This window comes from Salvelinus namaycush, chromosome 28 (assembly GCF_016432855.1).
Source record: "Salvelinus namaycush isolate Seneca chromosome 28, SaNama_1.0, whole genome shotgun sequence".
Taxonomy (NCBI): Eukaryota; Metazoa; Chordata; class Actinopteri; order Salmoniformes; family Salmonidae; genus Salvelinus; species Salvelinus namaycush.
Window position 1 is genome coordinate 20,066,519 of NC_052334.1, and position 27,888 is coordinate 20,094,406.

The window sequence follows — 27,888 nt, forward strand, 5'->3', positions numbered from 1 at the left end:
AGTAGGTGGCAATTTTCCAAAACCTAGAGAAAGCCAACTTGATCAACATGTTCAGGATTGTCTCATTTGTCCTCAGTGTGCCAGACTCAAATGCCTTTGTAGAGAGGATTTTCTGTCTGATGACCATTAAATGGTCACTCAAGAAACCGATGTAGCACAGAGCTGATCAAAAATGAACTTCAAATATCTGGGAACTGTGATTTGTGTATGTAATGACTTCTCTCTGGCTATGCAAGAGGAGAAAGGACTGCTTGAATCAGTCAAGAGCAGCAAAAAAATATGTAGACTTGGTGAGTGACTCATGCCCCACTTTTCCTCTTTTGCTTTTGAAAAGTTGTTTTTTTTTGCTGTAAAGGTCCAAATTGTAATTTCTTTGATAATTTCTTTTGAGGTTTATTCACATAAGTTTACATAATGATACAATTTTAGTAAAACTATAGGCTAAATGGAATATACAAATGTTCTGCCTTTCCAATTGAATAAGAATATGAATATACACTGTATATTCATTCACACAACACCATACCCATACCACCGTGGCACCGTGCACTGGCACGCAACCTTTTGTCCCTTATTTGGTAGTGAAAAAGTTGGCAACCCTAATTGTTTACCAGGTCCTACAGGCAGACAGCAAGGTTTATACAAACCATCACTGTTGGAAATAAAATGCTAGACTAAAAGCAAGAGGAAATAATTTGTTAATAAAAAAAATGCCTTATTGCTTAACATTGGTTGAGTGGCAGAGATAGAATGTTGGTCCATGTGTGTTTGTACAAGTGTGAATCCTCAGCCCAGGGCTAAAGCTAAGCCCACCCTTATTCTGCAATTACAGCATCCAAAATTCCACAGTCAACTGCAGTTACTGCACTTTTACTGCAGTTTCAAAACTGCAATCTTTTTTTATAAGGGCAGGGTTAACAAATGCTTGTGCAAACAGGATAAGCTAGCCCAGGACCAGTCTTTGCCTGGGGCTAAGAACAATGCAGTGTGAAAAGGCCTAAAGAAACCTTTTCAGTAGCAATGTATTTTAAGAGAAAAGCACAGACAGCCAGCAGTGGTGCAAACAGATGCAAATTATCCACATTTTAGTGCAAAAAGGCGCTCTCTCGCCCACTGACAACACCAACACTATGACTAGATAAGAACCACATGTGGTCAGAACAACAGAACCGTGCCTGAAGTCAAGATATAGTCAGTAGAATAAGAACACGTTCTTTGCTTGGCCTCATGCAACACACTGTTCAGCCACTAGACCAGCGTTTCCAAAACCCGGTCCTCGGGACCCCAAAGGGTTCAGTTTGGGGTTTAGCCCTAACACTACACAACTGATTCAAATTATCAACGCTTGATGATTAGCTGATTATTTGAATCAAACCCCACACTAGACCAAGTGACGTAGCAAGAATTTTGTTGGCTTTTTGAATGGTTTTCAATCGGCAAAACGTAGTGAATGGTCTTAGGGCAAAAAACGTAGTGAATGGTCTTAGGGCAAAAACTAAATGAAAGTCATTTGGCAGTAGTAAATACATTAACAAACATTCCTTCATATATCTTAAATGAACATGTTTTCATGAATTTGATGATTTAATCGCCAATTCAAAATAACAAGGACATAAACACGGAAGTATAACGTAGGTGTCACGTCCTGACCATAGTTCTTATGTGTTTTGCTTGTTTTAGTGTTGGTCAGGACGTGAGCTGGGTGGGCATTCTATGTTGTGTGTCTAGTTTGTCTGTTTCTGTGTTCGGCCTAATATGGTTCTCAATCAGAGGCAGCTGTCAATCGTTGTCCCTGATTGAGAATCATATATAGGTGGCTTGTTTTGTGTTGGGGATTTGTGGGTGGTTGTTTCCTGTCTTTGTGTTTTGTCTGCACCAGAAAGGACTGTATCGGTTTTGCCACATTTGTTATTTTGTAGTTTTGTAAGTGTTCACGTTTTCGTTCGTATTAAACATGTTGAGCACTGGCTACGCTGCGTGTTGGTCCGATCCCTGTTACACTCTCTCTTCTCGTGAAGAGAGGGAAGGCTGCCGTTACAGTAGGAATGCGTCGCTTGCACGGGTTACATGCCGTGTTCACATGCTAGTCGGAACTAGGAAACTCTGACATGTCTGACTTGCTAACTGGTTGTAGTTATACACGTGCCGCGTTCAACGAATCAGCAAGTCTCTCCGACTTCAATGCGTTCAGACACCTGGGAACTCAAATTTGTTTTGCTCCAACTGGGAAAATAGTTTTGAACAGTTATCCCACTCAGAATTCCAACTCGAAACTCTGGCATCTTTCTATAGCTCCGACCGGAAAGTCACTGACATCATGAATTGACCTCGTTATTTTCTTCAGAGTTCCCAGTTGTCTTGGAAGCGCCAATAAAGGCAGGCAAGAGTACAATGTAGCAGTAGGAGTATATATCAAATCTCAACTCTCAAAAAGTTTACAATATGCTACAGATAACATAACAATACAAATTCTCCAGGACTACCTTTAGAGTGCAGTAGTAAACCAGCATCTATTAAGAAGAAAAGCTCTCTTTCCATCTCCTCTCTTTCTCTCTTTCTCACTTCCTCCGGTCCTCTAGTTCCTCCTCAGAGAGTATGTCATGGGGGGTGGAGGGCCGAGGCACGACGTGACCTTTGACCCCCCCTTTCCTGTTCTGCAGGAAGTCCTGGATCTCCCCCGGCAACAGACAGAAATTCTCCTGGTACTCCGCCTCCACTGCACCCTGCAGCTGGGGTCAGAGGTCAGAGTTAGGAGAAAGGGGTAGAGGTCAGGGGTTATAGTTAGATGCTAGAGGTTTAGGGTTAGGGTTACGGATTTAAAGGTAAGAGGTCATGGGTTAGTTGGTATGTCACCTTTGGTTTCTCATCAAGAATTTGCTGCTGGATGTCTTTGTGCTGCTTCACCAGTCTCTCTTGGCGTTTTGCCTGAGCATCCTCCAGCTAGAGCAGGGAAGAGAGAGGTTACCTTCAGTGATTGGACTGCTCCATCTTGGAAGCGCTATCACTTCACAGGAAAATAACAGTACCAGACGTCACGCCGTTGATTCTCCAACAAGAGTACAGAGTGATGTCTGGCCACGAGCAGTGGAGGAAAAAGTACCCAATCATCATACTTGAGTAAAAGTAAAGATACCTTAATAAAAAAAAATACTCAAGTAAAAGTGAAAGTCACCCAGTAAAATACTAGAGTAAAAGTCTCAAGTAGTATTGGGTTTTAAATATACTTAAGTTAAATATATATATGCTACAATATGCTTAAGTATCAAAAGTAAAAGCACAAGTAATTTCAAATTACTTATGTTAAGCAAACCAGACAGCACAGTTTTCTTGTTTTGTTTAATTTACAGATAGCCAGGGGCACACTCCAACACTCAGACATCATTTACAAATGTTTAGTGAGTCCACCAGATTAGAGGCAGTAGAGGTGACCAGGGATGTTCTCTTGATAAGTATGTGAATTGGACCATTTTCCTGTCACCCTCCACCTCTCAAAATGTATTTTGGGTGTCAGGGAAAATGTATGGAGTAAAAATTACATAATTTTCTTCAGGAATGTAGTGAAGTAAAAGTGAAAGTAGTCAAAAATATAAATAGTGAAGTACAGATACCCCCCAAAAATGACTTAAGTAGTACTTAAGTACTTTACACCACTATCCACGAGAGACTATCTGACCCCCAATCCTTCCATCCTTACCCTTTTGATGTTCTGTACCACTTCATTCACATATGATTTGTTGATCTCCAACTTCCCCCTAACAACAGAATAATAAATAGTCATACATACAGAAATCCAGCCTCTCTTTCTGTCACACACACAAACATAGAGTTCTCTTTGCTGGAGCTTCTTCCCTATGCACTGGAGTCTCCGCTCCTCCTCTTCTCGCCGGCATGCACGCCTGGTCAGGGGCATGGCATGCGGTGTGAACTGCATCCCATCGCTACTGGTAGTCCAGCACAATTGTACCTATCCATGAAAAAGAGCACCACCTGTTGGTCGTGGTTTCCGAAAGATGTGCCGGTTTAGTATAGATTCATCTGTCCCAGAGTCCTGGTAAGAGGACTGATAATGACCAGCAGGAGACAGGGATACAATTCACACTTTATTTCACACCCAAGACAGGCACACATGACTTTACAGAGGAGAAAACTAGTTGTAGTGTATAGTGGTTTTATGGTCATGAATGCGCTAACACTAGTGATGGAATGTCCAGAGAATAAGCAGCCAAGAAGTGAGGACCATAGGTGAGTCCTTGAATGTTTGTGCAGCCAGGTTAGTCAACTTGTTGTTAATTCCTGGAGCTGTAGTGAGAGACTGAGGTACTGATAGAAGGGGGGGGGGGGCTGTTACCCCACCAGATAGGGTCTGTGATTGGCTGACCAGGTTCCCTGATTGACTGAGTTCCCTGTAAACCTGGTCGTACCCTGACACAGAGGGGTATGAAGTGATCTCTGCCACTGGACAATGGGGTCAGGTTGAGGCGGGGGATAGTACCCTACCTCAGCAGTAAAATGCTACAAAGTTTGTCTCTTCAGAGCCAGGGAGAGGGTTTAATGATTGAAGTTATAGGGTTTGGTACACTTACTCTTCTACCAAGTGCTTCTCTTTTGTCATAGCTTCTTTGATTTTCTCTGTTCTCCTTTTGTCCATTTTCTTTTTCAGGTCTTTCTTTTCTCTGCAAAGGTGAAGCATCACAAATTATATATTTGATAGAATTATATCCAATTATATCTCTATAGTACACTAACTTCGCATCTCTGTTAAACTGATGTCTCACAGTCATATCAAACTCACTTGTCACAGATGTCTTTTAATTTCTTCATCTGGTTGTTCTGGCTTTCCTCAGTCACTGTAGTCAGTTTCTCACTCATCTGCAATAGTGGTGATATACAGTATTGGAATGTACAATTATGTAATATATAATCTGTGTGTGTGCGTGTTACCTGTTTGATGTGTTCTCGTTTGAGGTATTTCTCGCTGTAGTATTGTTCCTGTCTCAACTCCAGTAGCTGTTGCTGTTGTTGTTCTCTCAGCTCCCTCAGTTGCCCCTCTCCATCCTCATCAAACTGCTTCGGTTCAGCCTTCCCTCCGGGTGACAAACTTCTAACACACGCACACACACACACACACACGCACACACACACACACACACACACACACACACACACACACACACACACACACACACACACACACACACACACACACACACTTGACATGAGTCAGGGGTTAGGGACAACACACATACACACACAACCCTACACTCTACCAGATCTGCCTACCCTCCACCCTACCTACCTTGTCTTACCATGTTGTTTAGTCTTCAGGAGAGCGTTGTGTCTGCGTGTGTGTTGGTTCTGAGCCTGGTTGTACTTGGTGGTCTGTTCCTTCACCATCTCCAAAGTCTTCTTCTGGTGTCTCTTTACCACATCCTTCATCTCCCTGTAGTGTCTCTTCTGCTCCAGCACTATCAGCTTGTGTTGCCTGAGCTCCTCTAGTGTGGCCGCTTCCATATCTGAAAAGGCAGAGACCACACAGTGGAACACATAGACTACACACCATCTTATACTGACAACACACCACCACCACACACACACACAACCCCTCCCCCCTTTCTCCCTCTGACCTATCAGAACGCTCTGCACCATGTTTTCAGTCTTCGCCGCTGGTTTGGTTGGTTCTGAAACAACTAGAAAATGATGATTGGTTGGCGTGACTGATTGGTTGGCGTGCTCCGTTCCTAATGAGAAAATCATTCATGTCAATACATCTGCAGTGACATTGTAGCAGTCTTGGGTGTGGCAATAGCAGATAGAAGTTAGTGGGTCAGGGTCAGGGGTTACCTGTAGCTGCAGACTGGGGTGTATTAGTCAGAGTTCTGGGTGTGACGGTAGGGCTGGGGCTGAGACCGTTCTCCAAAGGAGCAGATCGTAGGTTGGCTTTTGGCTCAGCAAGCCCGGGTTGATCAGCATTAGCCTCAATCTTTAATACAATAACACAACAACAATAGCAATGTAACGGTACTTCTAAATACGTACATTGTTTTTACTGTCCATAATTTTCAACCACAAAACCCTAGTTTGACCACAAACCTCTTTGCTGGTCTCCTCCTCCCCTTCCTCCAGAGTGAGAGCAGCCAGCTGTTGGGACCGCTGCTCCAAGAGATTCACATACCGGATGGGGTTAGACAGCGCCTCAATTACATCTACACACACACACACACACCCACACACACACACCCACACACACACACACACACACACACACACACACACACACACACACACACACACACACACACACACACACACACACACACACACACACACACACACACATTAGGGATTAGCCTTGATACCATGTGGACAAACTGAACTCTAAACTGGTACTAAGCTTACATAGAGACCTCCAGGTCTAATAGGCATTGTCGTATACCAGACCTACCTGCAAAGGTGTCTGGGACATAGTCCTTCACTTCAATGTAGACAAACACAGCAGGCAGAATCAAAGACTGGTTCTTCTCATTCCTCAGGCCGATGTAGCGATAACCTGAGATAGATAAAACACAGTTAATAACCTGAGAACAACAGAGGACAATAGGGACTATAGAGAAAGAGATGACAAACTCATTGCAGAGGCAGTGTTTACTGTTTATAGGTAAATAGAATGTTTACCGGGCAGTATGACTGGCACAGGGATAATACGGTGACCTATGAACTTTCCTCCTTCCTCAAACGCAGTGATTCTCAGAGAGGCCAATGTGGGGAGAACCACCTGCAACAACACAATTATGCACAGTCATACATGGATATACTTTAACATTATACACAATTATACAGTTAAAATAATACAGTTTTACGCAGTTATACAGTTATACTGTTACACTTCAATATTATACACTTGCGTTCTATGGTTATACAGCTTGTTGAGACCTGAAGAATTCCCTAGGTTTTAGCTCAGAGGGCTAACACAGTCCCATTTTATGGCGTGCAGGAGACCTGGTTTCAAACCCAGTTGGTCACTGTTTCTCACCTTCTTGAAGATAATTGGTTCTTCGTCCCAGACTGGGTTTATAGCGTTGCTCTGGGACGTCTTGGTCTTCAGGGCTTTTCTCCTGGTGTCCACAGGAAGACCAAACATGTCCAGGTCTATGTACACACCTACCTTCTTGTCGCTCAGAAACTGGCCTGAGATTATCTGTAGGAGAGAAGCTCATTTCATAACACCAGTTTAGTCTAAACTAACTGGTTAATTAGTTAACCACAGTGTGTTGTGTTATGGTATTTTGTAACTCTTACCTTGACCTTGACAGTGTTGGCCACTATGCCGTCCACGGTGCTCTCAGCGAACGGGTCAAAGTGTTTGTCTGGTCTTCTCATGAACTCTGGTTTCAGTCTGTAGCCGTTCTTCCCATTGTACTCATACATGCCCAGGTTCAACTGCATAGACAGGTCTGGGAGAGAGAGCGAGAGAGAGGTCAGGGGGAGGTCAGAGGTTAAGAGAGGTCAATGGTTATAGGTAAAGTAAGCAGTGCTGCCTCACCTATAGTTTGTGAACAATTGCTTTTATTAGATCACATCGAGGGCAACACAATCAAAATGTCTCACCTATCGTTTGGAAGTTGAGTGCCACCAGCTGGCAGCCAGCATTCCAGAAGAGTTGTGGCATGTAGTTGGAGGAGTCCACCCTCGTGCCTTTAGGGTAGATACGACTCAACTGCTGCTTGTTATATCTGAGAGGACAGGTTAAAGACATTTACATGACATGACATTACATTACGGTGAGTAGAGTAGAGCCTTTGTATAGTCACCTGCTTTGATGAGACTAAACTGCAGCTATTCTTTAATGGAATAAGCTAAGATAGAGCAACGTGACCCTTGAGAGGAAAGTAATCAACAACACGACAAACTAATACTGGAGTTGAGTTCGGGTTCAGGGTTGTAGTTGGGGTTATTTACAGGTCAGCTGAATCTTAAGGATACTCCACAAACTCCACGGGCGACTTGGTGAGGTGCTCCAGAGCTTTAGTCTCCACAAATGATGACATTTGATAGCTACGATTAACCTCTGGGGAAAGAACATAATGGTTTATTATGTGTTTGTGTGTGTTTGTTTGTGCGTGCGTCTTTGTGTATTTGCAGTGAGCCAGCATACTTTTGGAAGCCTCGAAGGAGTTGAACTTGGTGGGCTGGATGTAGTTGACCAGAGTGGACATCTCCTCTGTAGCTACGGCCTCCGGTTCCTCTGCTGTCCCCTGGAGACAAAGTCATCACATAACAGGCAGCCATGTTACCCCAACCCTGACCCTTCACCTCTAACCTACAGTACATCACCAGTGTTAAAGGGTAACCAAGTAACCATGGTAGCAGAGTGCAAGCTACTGAACTCACTTCATCTGAAGTCTTCTTACAGTCATCATCATCATCATCGTCATCGTCTTCAGCCTCTATTTCCCCCGAAAGAAGAGAAGAATCTGTTTACATTTTCATGAACTCAAAAAGAGACAAATGTTCGCCGACTCTTATAAAAGGCTTCTAGAGACCTTCACCAGCTCTAATGATAGTGGTGAAAATGATGAATATGATTTTATTATTATCATAATTTTTATACATTAGAGCACACTTGCAGTCAGGCTCACCGGCTGTGATGTTGCTAGGAGATGAGGGTTCATCTGTTGCCTGTTCCTCTGCTGCGTCCTGGTTGGCTGGATGCTCTGCCAGTTGCTTGTTGCCATGGGCAGCCGGGGGCTTGTGGGATTTCTTGTTCTTGATGAGGATCTTACCCATCAGCTCCTGAGGACTTGGCAAGGGTACCCCAGACTCCAGCTAACAGACGAACACACACACACACACACACACCAACCCACCCCCCACCGCACACACACACATATCAGAGCGCGTGTGCATGCGTACATGTTTGTGGGTATCGGTGTGGATGTGGATGGGTGTGTGAGTGTGTGTGAGTGTGCTAAAAACGTACAGGATATTTCTCCAGTGGGTCTATCAGTAGTGCATCTCCAAAAATTGACCTACAGTATTCTGCCATCTTGGCTTGTTGCTTTGGCCTGTTAGGATTAGAGGTCATGGGTCAGGAGCAGTTCACCAAAGATGTTCTAGTATATTCGCCTATTCATCTCTATGTTTACTCACGAGTCCACATGGTTTTCAAAGGACAGGATGACAGGAAAAGGAGAGGTTTTAAAAGCACACTCAGCGATGGCCTCAATCACCTCCTGTAGAGCAAAAGGAGAGGTTTTAAAAGCACACTCAGCGATGGCCTCAATCACCTCCTGTAGAGCAAAAGGAGAGGTTTTAAAAGCACACTCAGCGATGGCCTCAATCACCTCCTGTAGAGCAAAAGGAGAGGTTTTAAAAGCACACTCAGCGATGGCCTCAATCACCTCCTGTAGAGCAAAAGGAGAGGTTTTAAAAGCACACTCAGCGATGGCCTCAATCACCTCCTGTAGAGCAAAAGGAGAGGTTTTAAAAGCACACTCAGCGATGGCCTCAATCACCTCCTGTAGAGCAAAAGGAGAGGTTTTAAAAGCACACTCAGCGATGGCCTCAATCACCTCCTGTAGAGCAAAAGGAGAGGTTTTAAAAGCACACTCAGCGATGGCCTCAATCACCTCCTGTAGAGCAAAAGGAGAGGTTTTAAAAGCACACTCAGCGATGGCCTCAATCACCTCCTGTAGAGCAAAAGGAGAGGTTTTAAAAGCACACTCAGCGATGGCCTCAATCACCTCCTGTAGAGCAAAAGGAGAGGTTTTAAAAGCACACTCAGCGATGGCCTCAATCACCTCCTGTAGAGCAAAAGGAGAGGTTTTAAAAGCACACTCAGCGATGGCCTCAATCACCTCCTGTAGAGCAAAAGGAGAGGTTTTAAAAGCACACTCAGCGATGGCCTCAATCACCTCCTGTAGAGCAAAAGGAGATGTTGTAGTAGTTGGTTATTTTATGTACATGTATAGAAGTTATCAGTTATAGACTATATTAGTATAAAATGCAACGTTTTAGAAGCACGTGGACAAGGCAAGCAGGATTTTTTTTTAAATTTGTTGCAAAGACTATTCTAGCCTTAGATTAGGAATGGAGTTAGCTTTGACGCAGGAGTTTTCAGAGCATGCATATGTTTGTGTGTGTGTGTGTGTGGTTGCGTATGTGTACCTTAAAGCAGATCTCTGAGGTCATGGTGAAGCCGTGCGTGATGACTGGTTCCTCCTCTGCGGTCCGTCCTTTCCAACAGTCCAACTCCACACAGCGACAGCCTGCCAACATCACCTGACGGTACATCTCCACTGATGAACTTCCTGCCAGCTGCCCCGCTACACACACACAGACACACACATCACATTTATAAATATACATACACACAGATATACACACACCACATTTATAAATATACATACACACAGATACACAGACACACACATTTATAAATATACATACACACAGATACACACACATTTATATATATACATATGGAAAGAAAATGGCGCAGGAAGAAATGGCAGCAGTTTTACGGGCGCCCAGCCAATTGTGCTATTATGTGGTTTTTTTCGCATTATTTGTAACTTATTTTGTACATAATGTTTCTGCAACCGTATCTTACGGCAGAAAATAGCTTCTGGATATCAGTACAGCGATCACTACCTCGGATTAGACAAAGAGTTTTTCAACAACAAGCAAGACTCACACGATATTCTCCAAACACCCGGCAGGGTCGACATCCCAGTTATTCGCAAGAGGAAGCGACGCAGGTACAGAGGACGAAGAGCCGGATGCCTGGTCAGGACCCGGCGAAGGCGACTGGGAAAGCTGCCGTTACCGTCAATATTACTCGCCAACATGCAATCATTGGACAATAAATTAGACGAGGTACGATCACGAATATCCTACCAACGGGACATCAAAACTGTAATATCCTATGTTTCACAGAATCGTGGCTGAATGACGACATGGATATTCAGCTAGCGGGATATACGCTGCACCAGCAGGATAGAACAGCACACTCCGGTAAGACGAGGGGGGGCGGTCTGTGCATATTTGAAAACAATAGCTGGTGCACGAAATCTAAGGATGTCTCTAGATTTTGCTCGCCTGAAGTAGAGTATATTGTGATAAATTGCAGGCCACACTACTTGCCTAGAGAGTTCTCAGCTATACTTCTCGTGGCTGTTTATTTACCACCACAAACAGATGCTGGCACTAAGACTGCACTCAGCTGTATAAGGAAATAAGCAAACAGGAAACCACTCACCCAGAGGTGGCGCTCCTAGTGGCCGGAGACTTTAATGCAGGGAAACTTAAATCAGTTCTACCAAATCTCTATCAACATGTTAAATGTGCAACCAGAGGGGAAAAAATTCTAGATCACCTGTACTCCACACACAGAGACGCGTACAAAGCTCTCCCTCGCCCTCCATTTGGTAAATCCGGCCACAAAAATTAAAGCAGGAAGCACCAGTGACTCGGTCTATAAAAAAGTGGTCAGATGAAGCAGATGCTAAACGACAGGACTGTTTTGCTATCACAGACTGGAACATGTTCCGGGATTCTTCCGATGACATTGAGGAATACACCACATCAGTCACTGGCTTTATCAATAAGTGCATCGAGGATGTCGTCCCCACAGTGACTGTAGGTACATACCCCAACCAGAAGCCATGGATTACAGGCAACATTCGCACTGAGCTAAAGGGTAGAGCTGCCGCTTTCAAGGTGCGGGACTCTAACCCGGAAGCTTACAAGAAATCCCGCTATGCCCTGCGACGTACCATCAAACAGGCAAAGCGTCAATACTGGGCTAAGATTGAATCATACTACACCGGCTCTGACGCTCGTCGGATGTGGCAGGGCTTGCAAACTATTACAGACTACAAAAGGGAAGCACAGCCGTGAGCTGCCCAGTGACACGAGCCTACCAGACGAGCTAAATCACTTCTATGCTCGCTTCGAGGCAAGCAACACTGAGGCATGCATGAGACCATCAGCTGTTCCGGGCGACTGTGTGATCACGCTCTCCATAGCCGACGTGAGTAAGACCTTTAAACAGTTCAACATACACAAGGCTGCGGGGCCAGATGGATTACCAGGACGTGTGCTCCGGGCATGTGCTGACCAACTGGCAGGTGTCTTCACTGACATTTTCAACATGTCCCTGATTGAGTCTGTAATACCAACATGTTTCAAGCAGACCACCATAGTCCCTGTGCCCAAGAACACAAAGGCAACCTGCCTAAATGACTATAGACCCGTAGCACTCACGTCCGTAGCCATGAAGTTCTTTGAAAGGCTGGTAATGGCTCACATCAACACCATTATCCCAGAAACCCTAGACCCAGTCCAATTTGCATACTGCCCAAACAGATCCACAGATGATGCAATCTCTATTGCACTCCACACTGCCCTTTCCCACCTGGACAAAAGGAACAGCTATATGAGAATGTTATTCATCGACTACAGCTCATCGTTCAACACCATAGTACCCTCAAAGCTCATCACTAAGCTAAGGAACCTGGGACTAAACACCTCCCTCTGCGACTGGATCCTGGACTTCCTGACGGGCCGCCCCTAGGTGTTGAGGGTAGGTAGCAACACATCTGCCATGCTGATCCTCAACACTGTAGATCCCCAGGGGTGCGTGCTCAGTCCCCTCCTGTACTCCCTGTTCACCCACGACTGCATGGCCAGGCACGACTCCAACACCATCATTAAGTTTGCAGACAACACAACAGTGGTAGGCCTGATCACCGACAACGACGAGACAGCCTATAAGGAGGAGGTCAGAGACCTGGCCGGGTGGTGCCAGAAAAACAACGTATCCCTCAAAGTAACCAACACTAAGGAGATGATTGTGGACTACAGGAAAAGGAGCACCGAGCACGCCCACATTCTCATCCACGGGGCTGTAGTGGAGCAGGTTGAGAGCTTCAAGTTCCTTGGTGTCCACATCACCAAAAAACTAGAATGGTCCAAACACCAAGACAGTCGTGAAGAGGGCACGACAAAGCCCATTCCCCCTCAGGAAACTAAAAAGATTTGGCATGGGTCCTGAGATCCTCAAAAGGTTCTACAGCTGCAACAACGAGAGCATCCTGACCGGTTGCATCACTCCCTGGTACGGCAATTGCTCGGCCTCCGACCGCAAGGCACTTCAGAGGGTAGTGCGTACGGCCCAGTACATCCCTGGGGCAAACCTGCCTACCATCCAGGACCTCTACAACAGGCGGTGTCAGAGGAAGGCCCTAAAAATTGTCAAAGACCCCAGCCACCCCAGTCATAGACTGTTCTCTCTACTACCGCATGGCAAGCGGTACCGGAGTGCCAAGTCTAGGACAAAAAGGCTTCTCAACAGTTTTTACCCCCAAGCCATAAGACTCCTGAACAGGTAACCAAATGGTTACCCGGACTATTTGCATTGTGTGCCCCCCCCACCCAACCACTCTTTTACGCTGCTGCTACTCTCTGTTTATCATATATGCATAGTCACTTTAACTATACATTCATGTACATACTACCTCAATTGGCCCGACCCACCAGTGCTCCCGCACATTGGCTAACCGGGCTATCTGCATTGTGTCCCACCACCCGCCAACCCCTCTTTTTACGCTACTGCTACTCTCTGTTTATCATATATGCATATAGTCATGTACATGTACCTACATGTACATACTACCTCAATAAGCCTGACTAACCGGTGTCTGTATATAGCCTTGCTACTATTATTTTCAAATGTCTTTTTACTGTTGTTTTATTTCTTTACTTACCTACACACACACATACCTTTTTTTTCGCACTATTGGTTAGAGCCTGTAAGTAAGCATTTCACTGTAAGGTCTACACCTGCTGTATTCGGCACACGTGACAAATAAACTTTGATTTGATAAATATACATACACACAGAGACACACACACATTTATAAATATACATATACACAGATACACACACACACATTTATAAATATACATACACAGATACAAACACACATTTGTAAATATACAGGTGAAGTCGGAAGTTTACATACTCTTAGGTTGGAGTCATTAAAACTTGTTTTTCAACCACTCCACAAATTTCTTGTTAAAACCTTTCAGTGATACCCATCCCGGATCCGGGAGCATCCTCATCAAAAAAGCTGACTAGCATAGCCTAGCCTAACGGGACAGGGATATCATATAATATAATTTTCATGAAATCACAAGTCCAATACAGCAAATTAAAGATAAACATCTTGTGAATCCAGCCATCATTTCCGATTTTTAAAATGTTTTACAGCGAAAACACAATATGTATTTATATTAGCTAACCACAATAGCCAAAGACTCAACCGCATATTTTCACCATGTTTCTACCGCATAGGTAGCTATCACAAAACCGACCAAATAGAGATATAATTAGTCACTAACCAAGAAACAACTTCATCAGATGACAGTCTTATAACATGTTATCCTTTTCTCAATAGGGGGTGCTGTTTTCACTTTGTAAAAATTTCGTTCACAAATTAAACTGCCTCGTACTCAATTCTTGCTCGTACAATATGCATATTATTATTACTATTGGATAGAAAACACTCTCTAGTTTCTAAAACCGTTTGAATTATATATGTGAGTAAAACAGAACTCAAGTTGGAGCAATTTTCCTGTGAGGAAGTGAGAAATCTGAATTCAGGCAGGCTGTTCTGAGGTCAGTTTATTAATTTGCATGTCTTCTATTGGTCGAGATGCACTGCATACGCCTTCCCCTAGATGTCAGCAAATATTGAGAATTGGAATGGAGTTGCTAGGCAGATCTGAGGCCATATAAATGGGCTTAGAACATGTGGTGCAGTCTTTTCTTCATTCGCCATGACGCAAGACAGACCTCAGGATTGCGTTCTGGGAAGCTCCCGTTATAGGCCTTAGATATATCCGGCTCTGATTTTATTCGATATAGGTGTTAACTTCTACTTGCACACAATCCCGGATCCGGGAGCACCCCCATCAGTAAAAAAGCTGACTAGCATAGCCTAGCATAGCGTCACAAGTAAATACTAGCATCTAAATATCATTAAATCACAAGTCCAAGACACCAGATGAAAGATACACATCTTGTGAATCCAGCCATCATTTCTGATTTTTAAAATGTTTTACAGGGAAGACACAATATGTAAATCTATTAGCTAACCACGATAGCAAAAGACACAACTTTTTTTTTCCACCATTTTTTTCCTGCATAGGTAGCTATCACAATTTCGACCAAATAAAGATATAAATAGCCACTAACCAAGAAACAACTTCATCAGATGACAGTCTGATAACATATTTATTGTATAGCATATGTTTTGTTAGAAAAATGTGCATATTTCAGGTATAAATCATAGTTTACCATTGCAGCCACCATCACAACTCTCACCAAAGCAACTAGAATAACTACAGAGACCAACGTGAATTACCTAAATACTCATCATAAAACATTTATGAAAAATACACAGCGTACAGCAAATGAAAGACAAAGATCTTGTGAATCCAGCCAATATTTCAGATTTTTTAAGTGTTTTACAGCGAAAACACAATATAGCATTATATTAGCTTACTACAATAGCCAACCACACAACAGCATTGATTCAAGCCAACAATAGCGATAACGAATAAACCAGCAAAAGATATTAATTTTTTCACTAACCTTCTCAAACTTCTTCAGATGACAGTCCTATAACATCATATTACACAATACATATAGAGTTTGTTCGAAAATGTGCATATTTAGCGGCACAAATCTAACAAAACATATGCTATACAATAAATATGTTATCAGACTGTCATCCGATGAAGTTGTTTCTTGGTTAGTGACTATTTATATCTTTATTTGGTCGAAATTGTGATAGCTACCTATGCAGGAAAAAAATGGTGGGAAAAAAAAGTTGTGTCTTTTGCTATCGTGGTTAGCTAATAGAAATACATATTATGTCTTCCCTGTAAAACATTTTAAAAATCAGAAATGATGGCTGGATTCACAAGATGTGTATCTTTCATCTGGTGTCTTGGACTTGTGATTGAATGATATTTAGATGCTAGTATTTACTTGTGACGCTATGCTAGGCTATGCTAGTCAGCTTTTTTACTGATGGGGGTGCTCCCGGATCCGGGATTGTGATGAAGTAGAAGTTAAACAATACATTTATGTTTTGTTCGAAAAATGTGCATATTTGAGGTATAAATTATAGTTTTACATTGCAGCTACCATCACAAATAGCACCGAAGCAGCCAGAATAATTACAGAGAGCAACGTGAAATACATAAATACTCATCATAAAACATTTATGAAAAATACATGGTGTACAGCAAATGAAAGATAAACATCTTGTGAATCCAGCCAATATTTCCGATTTTTTAAGTGTTTTACAGCGAAAACACAATATAGAATTATATTAGCTTACCACAATAACCAAACACACAAATGCATTTATTCACCGCAAAAGGAAGCTATCGCAAAAACCAGCAAAAGATATAAAATTAATCACTAACCTTGAACAACTTCATCAGATGACAGTCTTATAACATCAGGTTATACGATACACTTATGTTTTGTTAAAAAATGTGCATATTTAGAGCTGCAAACCGTGGTTATACATTGTGAATATGTAGCAACATTTCCCCAGAATGTCCGGAGCTATTTTGGACACTCACCTAATTTGACCAAAGAACTCATCATAAACTTTACATAAAAATACTTGTTGTATGGCAAATGAAAGATACACTGGTTCTTAATGCAACCACCATGTTAGATTTTTAAAAATAACTTTACCATAACATACAGCTTGCGTTATTACGAGACAGCGCTCACCAAAACGGCGGAGAATAGGAATCAACATTTTCCACAGAAATACGAAATAACATCATAAATTGTTCTTACTTTTGCTGAGCTTCCATCAGAATCTTGTACAAGGAGTCCTTGGTCCAGAATAAATCGTTGTTTGGTTTTAGAATGTCCTTTTCTTCTGTCGAATTCGCGCCACAATGCTAGCCAAGGTTGATAACGTTCCCACCCTCTCGTGAGGCAAAGAATGGAAAACTCCAAAAGTCCCAATAAACGTTGAATATACTGATAAAACTCGGTTGAAAAAAACAACTTTACGATGTTATTATCACATGTATCAAATCAAATCAGAGCCGGAGATATTCGCCATGTAAACCGAAAGCTTTTCAGAAGCTAATGTCGAGCTCCGCCTCGCGCCTTGGTAGACAAAGGAAATTCCTGACCTGCCACTCCAAAAGCTCTCATTCGACCTCAGATCAAGCTAGACACCCCATTCCACCTTCCACTGCCTGTTGACATCTAGTGGAAGGCGTATGAAGTGCATGTATATCGATAAATATAAGCCAGTTGAATAGGCAGGCCCTGAAACAGAGCCCATTTTCAGAATTTTCACTTCCTGTCTGGAAGTTTGCTGCCAAATGAGTTATGTTTTACTCACAGATATAATTCAAACAGTTTTAGAAACTTGAGAGTGTTTTCTATCCAATAGTAATAATAATATGCATATTGTATGATCTAGAATAGAGTACGAGGCTGTTTAAATTGGGAACGATTTTTTCCAAAGTGAAAACAGCGCCCCCCTATTGACAAGAAGTTTTAACAAACTATAGTTTTGGCAAGTCGGTTAGGACAAATACTACTTTTTTTCCAACAATTGTTTACAGACAGATTATTTCACTTATAATTCACTGTATAACAATTCCAGTGGGTCAGAAGTTTACATACACTAAGTTGACTGCATTTAAACAGCTTGGAAAATTCCATAAAATGATGTCATGGCTTTAGAAGCTTCTGATTGACATCATTTGAGTCAATTGGAGGTGTACCTGTGGATGTATTTCAAGGCCTACCTTCAAACTCAGTGCCTCTTTGCTTGACATCATGAGAAAATCAAAAGAAATCAGCCAAGACCTCAGAAAAAAATTGTAGACCTCCACAAGTCTGGTTTATCCTTGGGAGCAATTTCCAAACGCCTGAAGGTACCACGTTCATCTGTACAAACAATAGTACGCAAGTATAAACACCATGGGACCACGCAGCCATCATACCACTCATGAATGTACTTTGGCGCGAAAAGTGCAAATCAATCACAGAACAACAGCAAAGGACCGTGTGAAGATGCTGGAGGAAACACGTACAAAAGTATCTATATCCACAGTAAAATGAGTCCTATATCGGCATAACCTGAAAGTCCGCTCAGCATGGAAGAAGCCACTGCTCCAAAACCGCCATAAAAAAGCCAGACTACCGTTTGCAACTGCACATGGGGACAAAGATCGTACTTTTTGGAGAAATGTCCTCTGGTCTGATGAAACAAAAATACAACTGTTAGGCCATAATGCCCATTGTTATGTTTGGAGGAAAAAGGGGGACGCTTGCAAGCCGAAGAACATCATCCCAACCGTGAAGCACGAGGGTGGCAGCATCATGTTGTGGGGGTGCTTTGCTGCAGGAGGGACTGGTGCACTTCACAAAATAGATGGCATCATGAGGCAGGAAAATGATGTGGATATATTGAAGCAACATCTCAAGACATCAGTCAGGAAGTTAAAGCTTGGTCGCTAATGGGTATTCCAAATGGACATTGACCTCAAGCATACTTCCAAAGTTGTGGCAAAATGGCTTAAGGACAACAAAGTCAAGGTATTTCAGTGGCCATCACAAAGCCCTGACCTCAATCCTATAGAAAATTTGTGGGCAGAACTGAAAATAGAGTGTGCGAGAAAGGAGGCCTACAAACCTGACTCATTTACACCAGCTCTGTCAGGAGGAATGGGCCAAAATTCACCCAACTTATTGTGGGAAGCTTGTGAATGGCTACCCAAAGTGTTTGACCCAAGTTAAACAATTTAAAGGCAATGCTACCAAATACTAATTGAGTGTATGTAAACTTCTGACCCACTGGGAATGTGATGAAAGAAATAAAAGCTGAAATAAATAATTCTCTCTACTATTATTCTGACATTTCACATTCTTAAAATAAACTGGTGATCCTAACTGACCTAAGAGAGGGACTTTTTTACTAGGATTAAATGTCAGGAATTGTGAAAAACGGAGTTAAAATGTATTTGGCTAAGGTGTATATAAACTTCCGACTTCAACTGTACACAGACACACACATTTATAAATATACATACACACAGATACACACACATTTATAAATATACATACACACACACACCACATTTATAAATATACATACACACAGATGAAGTAGATTTGTCATCAGCTTCCAAGTGCGGTTGTGTGCGAGTCAAATCATAGGTGTGTGCGTGTGCTCATGTGTGCACGTTTGTGTGTACCTGTGAGGTAGGTGTTGTGTGAGGAGTTGATGAAGTAGTGAGACAGAGGGAAGGTCATGTCTTCAGACTGGTCTAGCTTCTCAGGAGGAATCACTCCATTCTCATCAGACACCAGGTATCTGCTGAACCCCTCCAATGTGATCAGCCCTACAGGACACACACACCCACACAAAGGAGGGTTATACACACTCACACAATCATGCACACACTCAAGTTTACACCCAGGCACAAATGCATGCACACAAAACACACACACCTTGTTTGAGCAGGCTCTGGTTGAATTCATATTTCTCCATCAGGGTCTGTGTCTGAGAGGGTCTGAGAGGAGGATACAGAATCTCATTCAGACGAGGATCTCTCTGCCTCTCGTTAATAAACTCTGTCATCTGATCCACAGACAGGTAAGCACCCTTAGCACCCCTGCAGAAAGAGAGAGCGAGAGAGAGTCAGGAATTAGTGACAGTACATACTGTTGAGAGAAGACAGCTGAGTTCTGGCCGAGGACAGATGTGGGAAAGGGTCAGAAAGGGTCAGGGTTTAGAGTTGAGGCCAGGAGGTACTGATAGTACTTACTGCTGAGAGAAGACTGAGCTGAGTTCTGGCTGAGGACATAGGTGGGAGAGGAAAGATCTGTAAACGTCAGGGGTGAAGTCCTCAAGGGGAATAGAGTTGCTCTGCAAAGGAACACAAATACCACTGATATGAGTCATGTCTCAAGAAGTTATGATTTTAATAGTTGGCTTGAATGTGGGAGGAAAGAACTACCACTTAAAATACCACCAGTACTTCCAGTTTCAATATTGTATAGTTTGTTATATTGTATAATATTCCATAGTTATAATGTATACCCGTCCAAAGGGTAAGTTGCAGTGTTCCAAGGCCGTCTCCACTCTCTTTTTGTCTGCTGAGAACATGCGGACAATGCTGGGTAAAAGGGGCGGGACATGCGTAATATCGATCAATCACATCCTACAGGATTCAGCAGACACGGGAGTGATGATCAGTGTTCGAAGGGATGGGCCCTGAGCAAAGTGCTGCCATAGAGAATGATAGAGGCCTCTAGTGGCCAAAAGGCCATTTTGGCATTGGCAGCGCCATTCAGGGCTTCCCCCATGCGTCCACCATTTAAAGTAGTCAAAGTAGTTAACTGGGTGGGGATTCCTATGGGTTATAGCTCCATTGGCGCTGCCCATGCTGTCACAGACGCTATAATGGCACAGATATAAAGATGAGTCCTTTATCTCTGAGCGCTGCACAGATTCACAAAACTTGATCCCATAATTAGTGGTTATTTAGGATACAAGGTGATTTATATAGATCAATGATTCTGCACAACGCCTTGCTCAGGACGACCCCCTAAATATATTGAGGAACCAATGGGATTTACTCACTTCTTCACTGGGATCCGCCCCTCTGAGTTTGGCTGCAAGGTCAGTCTGACGTACCTGTTAGAAAAAGATTGGGAAAAAGGGAGCGAGAAACTGAAGAATAAACACACCTCTGTCACGCCTACATTTCCAGTGATCTCCATCGCTATCACAAATCAGGCTGACACCAACGTTTCCCTTTAAAGCTGGAATCCGTAGCGATGAAACTGCCACTTCCGTTTACGATATTACAACAAAAAAGACGTTGCTTAAAACAACGAACACTGTTATTTCTCATTTGGACAACATTGCACCTCATTGCATGATAGAACAGAGAGGTTACCATGACACTGGATGCTCCTTTCCTCCTTTCATGAACAAAACCAAAACAATAACAAATATGCCTGGGAGGACCACTGTTTAACCTACTGCAGATTCAGCTCCAAAAATAATTTTCCTGATAGACTCACGCTTTCTCCAGACTGGTTTCTCTGTTCATGTTGTGACTCAGCAGGTTGGAGGCCAGGGAGAACAGCTCCTCAGCCCACTTCTATACAACACAAAGAGAGAAGGAGGAACATTCTGTGTGTGTGTGTGTGTGTGTGTGTGAATATGTATGTGTGTGTACCGTGGCCTCTTCCTCTTGCAGGGCCATGAAGTTGAGGTATGTGATGTTGACCATGTCCGCTCCTGTGACTACGGTCAACAGACGGTTCTCTATACGACCGACCAGGTTCCCCACATCAAGCAGCTCACGCAGCTTCGCCTCCTAGGGAGGACAGCAGGTCAGGGTTAGAGGTCAGGTTCAAAGGTTAGACCATGGGTGTCGTCTCCAGTCCTCAAGGGCAAAAAAAATATCATTTCCACCTGGTGTTTAATTTATCAGTGTTACTGATTTGTATTGTTAATTGGCTGAATCAGACTGAATCAAAGGTAATGATGTAAACCAAAAGGAGCTCGATTTGACACACCTGGGTCAAGGGTTTGGATGTCATGGGGGTTAAGTACCTTTGGTGTTTTGGTGCTCTTCCCTGTTCTGGCATCCTTTATATGGGTGATGTCTAACAACTCTGTCTCCTACAGGAGAGATAGAGGCAAAGAGAGCGAGAGAGTAAAGACATGAGAAAAGGAGTGAGAGGGATGTTATAATATTCATCACTCACTCTAATCAATACACACACACACAGGGGGACACACACAGGCGCTAATCAACACACACACACACACACACACACACACACACACACACACACACACACACACACACACACACACACACACACACACACACACACACACACACACACACACACACACACACACACACACACACACACACACACACACAGGGTGACTAAGCCCCAGCAAGAAGAAGCAGGATACACAGTAGGAGTCCCAACGTGTGAGAGAGCATGGTGTCATCTCCTCTGTGTGTCTATATCTGTGTGTGTGTGTGTGTGCATCTGTGTGTGTGCATGTGCATGTGTGTACCTTGTTCTGATCAGTCCAGTGAAGAAAGTATCCGTGTGGATCCACAGTCAGGGTGATGGGAGTCACTGTCGAGAGATCCTGACCACATGGAGACAGATATTAGCACACACACACGCTTGACGTTGGTGGTTGTGATAACATATGTAATGTGCATTTTAATATATTGTATTGTGATTTCAGTGTGTGTGTGTATGTTTGAAGCTGAGTTGGGTTTGAATAAGCCATTGCATAAGCATGAATGACTGGTCCCGAATGACCTTTCTACTAAGAAATATATAGCGACCCACGCACAATGCATATAAGGCCCTCCCCCGCCCTCCATTCAGCAAATCGGACCACGATTCCATCTTGCTCCTCCCCTCCTATAGACAGAAGCTCAAACACGAAGCACCCATGGTGAGGACTATTCAACGCTAGTCTGACCAATCGGAATCCACGCTTCAAGATTATTTTGATCACGCGGACTGGGATATGTTCAAAGTAGCTTCAGAAAATAATATCGACACATATACCGATACGGTGAATGAGTTTATCAGGAAGTGCATAGGAGATGTTGTACCCACTGTGACTATTAAAACCTACCCCAACCAGAAACCGTGGATAGATGGGAGTATTCGCGCAAAACTGAAAGCGCAAACCACTGCATTTAACCAGGGCAAAAAGACTGGGAATATGGAAGAATACACACAGTGTAGTTATTCCCTCCGCAAAGCAATCAAGCAGGCTAAACGTCGGTATAGGGACAAAGTTGAGTCCCAGTTCAACGGCTCAGACACCAGACGTATGTGGCAGGGTCTACAGACAATCACGGATTATAAAAGGAAAACCAGCCACCGACGTCTTGCTTCCGGACAGGCTGAACACCTTCTTCGCTTGCTTTGAGGATAATACAGTGCCACTGACGCGGCCCGCTATCAAGGACTTTGGGCTTTCCTTCTCCGTGGCTGACGTGAGTAAGACATTTAAGCATGTTAACCCTCGCAAGGCTGCTGGCCCAGATGGTATCCCTAGCCATGTCTTCAGAGCATGCGCAGACCAGCTGGCTGGTGTGTTCACAGATATATTCACTCTCTCCCTATCCCAGTCTATTGTCCCCACATGCTTCAAGATGGCCACCATTGTCCCTGTACCTAAGAAAACAAAGGTAATTGAACTAAATGACTATCGCCCCGTTGCACTCACCTCTGTCATCATGAAGTGTTTTGATAGACTAGTCAAGGATCATATCACCTCCACCTTACCTGCCACCCTAGACCCACTTCAATTTGCTTACCTCACCAATAGATCCACAGACGATGCAATCGCCACCACACTGTACACTGCCCTGTCCCATCTGGACAAGAGGAATACCTATGTAAGAATGCTGTTCATTGACTAGAGCTCAGCATTCAACACCATAGTACCCTCCAAGCTCATCATCAAGCTGGAGGCCCTGGGTCTCAACCCCGCCCTGTGCAATTGGGTTCTGGATTTCCTGACGGGCCGCTCCCAGGTGATGAAGGTAGGAAACAACACCTCCTCTTTGCTGATCTTCAACACTGGGGCCCCACAAGGGTGCGTGCTCAGCCCCCTCCTGTACTCCCTGTTCACCCATGATTGCGTGGCCAAGCACACCTCCAACTCAATCATCAAGTTTGCAGACGACACAACAGTAGTAGGCTTGATTACCAACAACGACGAGAGAGCCTACAGGGAGGAGGTGAGGGCTCTATGAGTGTGGTGCCAGTAAAATAACCTCTCACTCAACATCAACAGAACTAAGGAGATGATCGTGGACTTCAGGAAACAGCAGAGGGAGCACCCTCCTATCCACATTGATGGGACCTCGGCTCACTGACAAACTGAAATGGTCCACCCACATAGACAGTGTGGTGAAGAAGGCGCAACAGCGCCTCTTCAACCTCAGGAGGCTAAAAAAATGTGACTTAACACCTAAAACCCTCACAAACTTTTACAGATGCACAATTGAGAGCATCCTGTCGGGCTGTATCACCGCCTGGTACGGCAACTGCACCGCCCACAACCGCAAAGCTCTCCAGAGGGTGGTGCAGTCTGCCCAACGCATTACCGGCGGCAAACTTCCCGCCCTCCTGGACACCTACAGATCATCAATGACATCAACCACCCGAGCCACTGCCTGTTCACCCTGCTATCATCCAGAAGGCAAGGTCAGTTACAGGTGCATCAAAGCTGGGACCGAGAGACTGAAAAACAGCTTCTATCTTAGGGCCATCAGACTGATAAACAGCCATCTCTAGCACATCAGAGGTGGCTGCCTATAGACATAGATTAGGAATCACTGGCCACTTTTAGAAATGGATCACTAGCCACTTTAATATTGTTCCGTATCTAGCATTACTCATCTCATATGTATAAACTGCTCTCCACACTATTCTACGGTATCTTAGTCACTTTTAAATTGTGTTTACATATTGCATCACCCATTTCATATGTATATACTGTATTGTATTCTATACTACACCACTGACTGTTAAACAGCCATCTCCAGCACATCAGAGGATGCTGCCTATAGACATAGATTAGGAATCACTGGCCACTTTAAGGAAATGAAACACTAGCCACTTTAATAATGTATCCGTATCTTGCATTACTCATCTCATATGTGTAAACTGTACTCTGTACTATTCTGCGGTATCTTAGTCACTTTAATTGTTTGTAAATATTGCATCACCCATCTCATATGTATATACTGTACTCTATACTATGCCACTGTATCTTAGTCCAATGCCGCTCTGACATACACTACCGTTCAAAAGTTTGGGGTCACTTAGAAATGTCATTGTTTTTGAAAGAAAAGCAATTTTTTTGTCCATTAAAATAACATCAAATTTATCAGAAATACAATGTAGACATTGTTAATGTTGTAAATTAATATTGTAGCTGGAAATGGCAGACTTTTAGGGAATATCTACTATACATAGGCGTACAGAGGCCCATTATCAGCAACCATCACTCCCGTGTTCCAATGGCACGTTGTGTTAGTTAATCCAAGTTTATCATTTTCAAAAGGCTAATTGATCATGAGAAAACCCTTTTGCAATTATGTTATCACAGCTGAAAACTGTAGTGCTGATTAAATAAGCAATAAAACTGGCCTTCTTTAGACTAGTTGAGTATCTAGAGCATCAGCATTTGTGGGTTCGATTAGAGGCTTAAAATGGCCAGAAACAAAGACATTTCATCTGAAACTCGTCAGTCTATTCTTGTTCTGAGAAATGAATGCTATTCCATGCGAGAAATTGCCAAGAAACTGAAGATCTCGTACAACGCTGTGTACTACTCCCTTCACAGAAGCGCAAACTGGCTCTAACCAGAATAGGAGTGGGAAGCCCCAGTGCACAACTGAGCAAAAGGACAAGTACATTAGAGTGTCTAGTTTGAGAAACAGATGCCTCACAAGTCCTCAACTGGCAGCTTCATTAAATAGTACCCGCAAAACACCAGTCTCAATGTCAACAGTGAAGAGGCGACTCCGGGATGCTGGCCTTCTAGGCAGAGTTGCAAAGAAAAAGCCATATCTCAGGCTGGCCAATAAAAATAAAAGATTCAGATGGGGAAAAGAACATAGACACTGGACAGAGGAACTCTGCCTGGAAGGCCAGCATCCCGGAGTCGCCTCTTCAGTGTTGACGTTGAGACTGGTGTTTTGCGGGTACTATTTAATATAGCTGCAAGTTGAGGACTTGTATTTGTATTTATTATGGATCCCCATTAGCTGCTGCCAAAGCAGTAGCTACTCTTCCTGGGGTCCAGGAAGTCTGTTTCTCATACTAGACACTCTAATGTACTTGTCCTCTTGCTCAGTTATTCTGGCCATTTTGAGCCTCTAATCGAACCCACAAATGCTGATGCTCTATATACTCACCTAGTCTAAAGAAGGGCAGTTTTATTGCTTATTTAATCAGAACAACAGTTTTCAGCTGTTCTAATCTAACTGCAAAAGGGTTTTCTAATGATCAATTAGCCTTTTAAAATGATCAACTTGGATTAGCTAACACAACGTGCCATTGGAACACAGGAGTGATGGTTGCTGATAATGGGCCTCTGTACACCTATGTAGATATTCTATAAAAAATCTGCCGTTTCCAGCTAAAATAGTCATTTACAACATTATCAATGTCTACACTGTATTTCTGATAAATTTGATGTTATTTCAATGGACAAAGAATTTGCTTGTCTTTCAAAAACAAGGACATTTCTAAGTGACCCCAAACTTTGGAATGGTAGTGTATATGTATATGTATTCTTAATCCATTCCTTACTTAGATGTATGTGTATATTGGGTATATGTTGTGGAACTGTTAGATATTACTTATTGCTGCACTGTCGGAGCTAAAAGAACATGCGTTTCGCTACACCCGCAATAACGTCTGCTAAACACGTGTATGTGACCAATACATTTTTATTTGATTTGACACACACACACACACACACACACACACACACACACACACACACACACACACACACACACACACACACACACACACACACACACACACACACACACACACACACACACACACACACACACACACACACACTCTCTCTTTTTTAGGTGGTGGAACATCTTGGCTAATTGAGGAGGGATTTAAACCATGGCAGTTACCATGGCAACTTGCCAGCACATTTCTCTGTATCCATGCTCTGTGCTTAAAACTCTCAACATACCAACACACTTAGACACACTCTTGCAAACGCACACACACACAGCAACTACGTTAAAACATATTTGCAGCCAACATTACATGAGCAATCACAACCACAAATGTCAAGTGTGTGCACATTTTTATCTTAAATGTCTGACACTTCTCGCTGCTAAAATCAGCACAAACTACGCACATACACAGAGACACACAGACACACACCCACTGATACTCACATCGTCCCATTTCATGAAGCAGCTGCCATTCTTCAGAGTGTCGGGGACTGTCAGCGGTTTGAGCTTCAGAGCATGTGTCCCTGGCTGAGCCCCTGCCATGGTACACACACACCTCCAACCTGCTGTGCCGGAAGTCCTCTTTAACCTGCCTTCTAGTCTTTCTCCTCTCCTGTCTTGCTCTCCTCTTCTCTCCTCTTTAGTCAGTAGACTGAGAGGGTTGGATGATAGTGATCTAGTAGTTACATCACTGAAACAAGCTGCATATCTGTCTACAATCAACAGTCTCCTTTGTCCTGTCTAGTCAGCTCTTCTATAGAATCAACAGTATACTCCTCTCTTTAGTATAATGTGTCCTACTGTACTAGCTGAATAATGTCTTAGGGTTATCCTTCTAGCATCTCTGTCCTCTTGCATACCTAGTGTATATCTGGATAATATAGTACTAGCTGCATAATGCCTTGTTCTATCTGTCTGCTCGCTCTCTTTGAGACAGAACTGCTACTGCCTCCCCACACTGACTCACTCTGACATGCTTATTGAGCCTACACACCCACACACACACAAAGACACAGAGAGAGAGAGAGAGAGAGAGAGAGAGAGAGAGAGAGAGAGAGAGAGAGAGAGAGAGAATATAAAACCAAATAGACTATTTTTGGATCCATAATAAGTCTATTTTCATGTATCTACATTTCTGATCAAATAATCATCAAAGACAGTAGAGGGTTTGGGCTCACACGTACAGGACCACACCATAAGACCATACATACCTGTACAGGTTTTCCAGCATGGGTGGTTGAAAGGGTTTGAATCCTA

At 43.3% G+C, this 27,888-nt stretch overlaps 1 protein-coding gene across 1 annotated transcript; it reads right to left on the minus strand.

Annotated features, from left to right (window-relative positions):
• Positions 1-2,558: 2,558 nt before the first annotated feature.
• Positions 2,559-27,174, minus strand: LOC120023250 (1-phosphatidylinositol 4,5-bisphosphate phosphodiesterase beta-1-like). Its single transcript, XM_038967295.1, is given in 32 exon segments — positions 2,559-2,729; positions 2,854-2,940; positions 3,695-3,752; positions 4,584-4,673; positions 4,793-4,869; positions 4,942-5,101; positions 5,288-5,513; positions 5,625-5,678; positions 5,842-5,980; positions 6,091-6,203; positions 6,443-6,547; positions 6,673-6,772; positions 7,031-7,195; positions 7,297-7,451; positions 7,606-7,730; positions 7,981-8,065; positions 8,153-8,252; positions 8,389-8,471; positions 8,637-8,823; positions 8,978-9,062; positions 9,148-9,230; positions 10,165-10,322; positions 19,315-19,461; positions 19,571-19,734; positions 19,888-19,988; positions 20,163-20,238; positions 20,706-20,759; positions 21,152-21,231; positions 21,310-21,450; positions 21,690-21,758; positions 22,173-22,250; positions 27,076-27,174. Coding segments are annotated over 32 exon segments (3,615 nt in total).
• Between the last annotated feature and the right edge of the window lie 714 nt (positions 27,175-27,888).